At 38.0% G+C, this 5,600-nt stretch overlaps 1 protein-coding gene across 1 annotated transcript; it reads left to right on the top strand.

Annotated features, from left to right (window-relative positions):
- The first annotated feature begins 3,713 nt into the window (after positions 1–3,713).
- Positions 3,714–5,362, top strand: si:ch211-202p1.5 (uncharacterized protein LOC103909337 homolog). Its single transcript, XM_053639472.1, has 4 exons — positions 3,714–3,749; positions 3,851–4,074; positions 4,970–5,083; positions 5,224–5,362. The coding sequence occupies exons 1-4, from the start codon at positions 3,714–3,716 to the stop codon at positions 5,309–5,311; spliced, it is 462 nt and encodes a 153-aa protein (XP_053495447.1). The 3' UTR covers positions 5,312–5,362.
- Positions 5,363–5,600: the final 238 nt, after the last annotated feature.

The following is a 5,600-nucleotide window of genomic DNA, read 5'->3' as shown; positions in this document are numbered from 1 at the left end:
GATTATCTCATTACAGTGGCACCTGTCAGGGGGTGGGATATATTGGGCAGCAAGTGAACAGTCAGTTCCCAACGTTGGACGCAGGAAAAATTTTAAAAAGTGTAAGGATCTGAGTGACTTTCACAAGGGCCCAATTGTGATGGCTAGATGACTGGGTCAGAGCATCTCCAAAATAGCAGGTCTTGTGGGGTGTTCCCGGTATGCAATGGTTAGAACCTACCAAAAGTGGTCCAAGGAAGGACAACCGGTGAACCGGCGACACTGTCATGGGCTCCCAAGGCTCATTGATACTCGTGAGAGTGAAGGCTAGCCTGTCTGGTCTGATCCCACAGAAGAGCTACTGTAGCACAAGCTGCTAAAAAAAAAGTTAACGCTGGCTATGACAGAATGGTGTCAGAAAACACAGTGCATCACAGCTTGCTGTGGGATGTGCTGGACAAACAAGTCCAATCCATGAAGGCCCCACCTCGCAACTTACAGGACTTAAAGGATCTCCTACTAATATCTTAGTGCCAGATACCACAGCACACCTTCAGAGGTCTTTTGGAGTCCATGCCTTGACAGCTCAGAGCTGTTTTGGCAGCAGAAGGGGGACCTACACAATATTAGGCAGGTGGTTTCAATGTTATGGCTGTAAATGTAATTTTGCTGTGAATGTGACATTTCTTATTTTCTAACCCTTACCCTTTGTCAAAAAAGCAGGTAGGTAACATATAAAATAACAAAGGAGGTAACATATCTAAAGACCTGGTTTTTAATTTGATACCCCCTCCACCATGATCAGGATAGTTCTTTAGTAACAGTATGAAAGATGTGCTACAAGAAACTGTTGCTTGGCAAAATGAAATGGTACAGTTGATTTCGAAGCAGTGCACCACCTCTGCAACCTTGAACACTGTGCTCTGATCAGACAGAGGAAAGAGTAGTTGTTTATGTTCCTGGGCAGATTTAGATTTAAAAATTATATTTAAGATGTAATATCAAATGAGCAAGATGTTATACTGCTGTTATACTGAATATTAGCACAGCTATGATTCAGCAGCAGGTAATGAGATGTAATGACAGGTAATGGCAGGCAATCACAACCATGCTGATATTCAGCACAGCAGTGTGTGTGATGTTGCTTTTACACACTAGTTCTATAAACAAGAAATTAAGTAACTGACATTTCACACACAATATGTTCAAATATTTTGTTTATTTTTGCTCCAACTAAAACAGATCCCAAAGAAGCCAGAGCTGGAGAGAGCGTTGCGTGTTGCCATGGTAACACACAGATTGACTGACAGCCTGTAGTAAGTGCAGTAATGCATATGAGTCTGGAATCAGATCCAGACTCAGGCAGTAAGGGTAAACTTGGTGGATTGTGAATGTCTGAGAGACCTTGATGATCTCGTTGAAGCTGCTGAAGTGTGTGACGCCTATAATAGCAGCAAGTCAGGAACTAAAGTCTCCACAGAAATCATATATCTCTACACCACCATCAGTGGCTGTTACCTGGGTTTATCTGGGCCACACCTGTTGCCAAGCATCTATGAGTTGGTGCTGTTTTTCAAAAACAGCAGCCTTCTTCACTGTAGACTTATTAATTATTCAAAAATAACATGATGATCGAGTAGGCATGTGACAAAGCTAGGACACATGAACCATGAAAAAAATTATATTTATTCACCGTTTCAGGCTACAGGTTGAGTTCTGAATATCAAAGAGAAGAAAAAGAAGAATATGTAGTTACATCTTGCACATAGAGTGCCTTGCATAAGTATTCATCCTCTTGTAGTGTTATAACCTGGAACTTAACGGGGAGTATATGTAAAGAAGCTACATGAAATAACTCATAATTTTGAAGTGTTGGGATGAGGATTTTTAAATGTAAAAAAATGTTAAAAAGTTGTAACTGCATAAGTATTCACTCCCATTGATTGGAAACCCCTAAATCAGTTCGGGTTCAGATAAAGCCCTTGGGCATTGTGGGTTTGATTTTCCTGTGATATTTAGTGATTTGCAGATTAAAAATAGATGTTGCAGATTGCATTTTTTGCAAAGAGACTAATTTTCCAACTGGCACAAAATTCCCCTTCTCAGCACATGCCACAGCTGTAAGTGCCAATAGCTGCACTTGCACATTGGTTTATCTCCCTATTGTTCACATGCTTTGTGTGTAGTTCCTGATTAGTTTGTCTATTTATTGCCTCTTGTGAAGTCTTATCGTGCATCCTTCTCATTAAACCCGAGCCTTGTGTCTTAAAAAAAAAAGTATGTCTGGTGTTGCCTGATTTGGATCCTTGCTTGTGTTTCCAGTTTAAAGATTATGGATTATCGTAGTTTAATATTTTCTGCCTGTTCTCTGACCAGTGTCTGGAATATGGTGATGATTATTGGATTGACTTAATAGATTGCACATTGATATCACACACTTGCATCCTGCTTCTCATCACCACACGTTACATCAAGCCATTAAACAGCTTGTGTTTGTCTGTAATGCAATCAGATATAAGTAGTAAAGGCAAAATGCACAGTATATAATGCACATAATGAGTTACAAGCCAATCATCAGTTAGCCAGTGATTATAGTATATTTTCACACCGGTCCTTTTTTTTCTATATGTCTGCTATTCTGCTGATGGTGTTAGACAAAAATTGTATGCATTTATGTGCATGTGCATGCAGTTTAAATATAGCCTGATTATGTGAACCTGGGAAAATTGTTCATTTGGGCTACATTAGGTGTTTTATTCTGATTTATTGTTTAAATAATTTTTTATATTGATCATATCTTTTTAATATCTTTTTAATGTGCTGGATGGTAAAAAGTAACACACACAAGGATTGAAATTGGACTTTGGATGGATGGAATACAGCAAGCAAGTAGTGATGCAAGAATAAACAAAAAAATGGAAGGAATACAGCCACTGAAGTCTTGTTGAACTTATACACTGATCTTCAGGCTGTCCATCTTGGAGGCCATCCTCGGTAGCAGGGAGTGATTTCCAAGTGATGAGAACTCCAACCAGGAGTAGGGCATCAGCATGGATCACTGCTATCTCAGGAGTAGCATGTGTAGCTAGAGAGAGAGAGAGAGAGAGAGAGAGAGAGAGAGAGAGAGAGAGAGAGAGAGAGAGAGAGAGAGAGATGGGGGCGGAGGTGGCACAGATTAATAGGTATGCTCATCATGTAATGGTTAAGGACAATGTACATTGTGTTTCCAGCTCTTTTTACATTGTTCCTTCTCACTGTTAACTTTGTGCATTTTGTCTGTAGCCATGACTAAATAGTCATTCAGTAAATGAATTTGCATGTGTAATCTGAGAAAAAAAAAAGCCTTTTGGAATTTAGCCATCCTTGTTAACGTATGCCACCGTCAGGTGAAAGAGAAAACCTGGAAAGTGTTGGCCAGCCGGTCACCGATTGTCTATACGAATTATCATCTGTTTGAGGGCTGCATTCGGTCCTGGGGTCGGACTTTGGACCTGCCGTAAAAGAATTCACTGAATATGTATATAGAAGAGTATTTCTTTGGTATTGTTTGTTTTTGGCTGCGCTTTTGTTTCAAACATGATGCCATAGCAATCGATTCATTTCCCTAAATTGAATTAAATCATGAATTTCCCCATCCTCCCACTGAATACAGTGACTGCTGTTGCTGTCCCTTATTGTTGTTGCACTATACTGCCCACACTGGATGATTCCTGTCACATGGCCACTAATCAGACATGTATCTGATCTATCATCCTGTGAAAGTGGCTCAGGTCTGATTTGAATAGATCAGATTTTTGTGTCCACAAAAATGTGGTCCAGCCAAACAAACCTCATCAGGAAAAGACAAAACAAATGTATACGTTCATGAAAGGTTCTGAGCAGATATTTGTTGACCCAAGAGTCTTTCAACTCTTCCTATTCCACAGCCTTCACAGCATCCCTGCAAGTCCCTGAGTCACACACACGACGAGGCTTATCCCCACAGCTCAGCCACAAGGCTCATGATCGTGAGAAACGCTGCTCCTGTGAAAACCTGAAGGACAGGGAGTGTGTGTACTTCTGCCACATTGGAATTGTTTGGGTCAACACACCCAGGTACATGACTAACACTGATTAACACTGAGTAAACCTAGTCAGAACCGCACAGTTTAATAACTGATATAACAAACCAGTCACATTAAGATATTTTCTTGGACACTAGAACCTACCTTTGCTTGGGGAGAAAAAAAACGCAGTTTAGGAATTTTAAATGAAAAAACATTCAGTTTCAACCTGCTAATATCTGATTATTACGTACTGAAAAAGCTTGACTTTTTATATTTAAATTTTAACATATTTTAGGTCTTACACGAAATTGTATTGACTACTGTTGATATGACCATGCATAAAGATTCAATCTTGATCATTTGCATAATGGTTTGGCTGAAATTCCCAAAACTGATGTCCGATGTGATTAATGGTGTTTGCTTACTCTTACACAAGACAAAAAAAAAATCTTAGAAAGTGAAATTATCTTGAATATAGGTAAATGTATCTAATATTTTTCAGGAGACTGTATTTTAAAGATTATTTTGTAAACTCCAAATTAGCACTTGCAGATCTTTAAACGATGTTTTTCATGCTTATTCAATGAACCATAAACAATTATTGCACATGCACCTGTGGAACAGTCCTTTAGACATGAACAGTTTACAGGTGGTAGGCAAATAAGGTCACAGCTACAATAACACTAAAGAGACCTTTCTACTGACTCTGAAAAACACCACAAGAAAGATGCTTCCACCCCATCCCCGCTTTGTTCAAGGACTCATTATTCCATTTCTGTTCGTCAAATGTCTGTGAAACTTGTTCAGTTTTTGTTTTTATGCTAATAGAAATATTTACACACGTTAAGTAATTTGCTGGAAATAAAAGCAGTTGAATGTGAGAGCGAAGTTTCTTTTTTTTTTTGCTGAGTTTCTATATATACATTTTCACATATTCTTTTCAGTCAAGTGATTCCATATGGTCTTGGATTCCTCCAAATGCGCCTAAGAAGACATTTGGAACGATGCTTTTGTGCAAACAAGAGAGACACAGAGTGCATGAAGTTCTGCTCCCACAGGTAATCAGTACATGGATCAAAATCTGACATAATATTTCCTTTGAAATATAAACAGATATTTTAATATTTTAACATGTTTTATAGTTATTACTTAATATTACTAGATAAAGAATCACATGTAAATCTTATGTATTCTGCAGAGATGAAAATACAACCCTGAAGTCCTCTCCAAGAATATTCAAAAAACAATATAAAGCTAAAGTGAAACAGAGGAGAAACACTTACTGAGGAAGTGTGAGGAATGTGAAGAAGACTATATGTGTTTGCACTCTTTACAGATCAAACACTACTGCACAACCAGATGGGTTCACCAACTGTTATTATGGGGTTGTAGGCGAGTAAATATGACTTATATTTTGAAATAAAATCTAAAACTGTTTTTAAAGGGAAGGAAAAATATCTTAGTATATATATATATATATATATATATATATATATATATATATATATATATATATATATATATATATATATAAATTCTGAGCACCTCTTACACCCCTTTAACACCAGACTGCAT

Source organism: Ictalurus furcatus, chromosome 2, assembly GCF_023375685.1.
Source record: "Ictalurus furcatus strain D&B chromosome 2, Billie_1.0, whole genome shotgun sequence".
NCBI classification, from domain to species: Eukaryota; Metazoa; Chordata; class Actinopteri; order Siluriformes; family Ictaluridae; genus Ictalurus; species Ictalurus furcatus.
The sequence above is the reverse complement of the archived record's forward strand: the minus strand, read 5'-3'. Positions and strand labels throughout refer to the sequence as shown.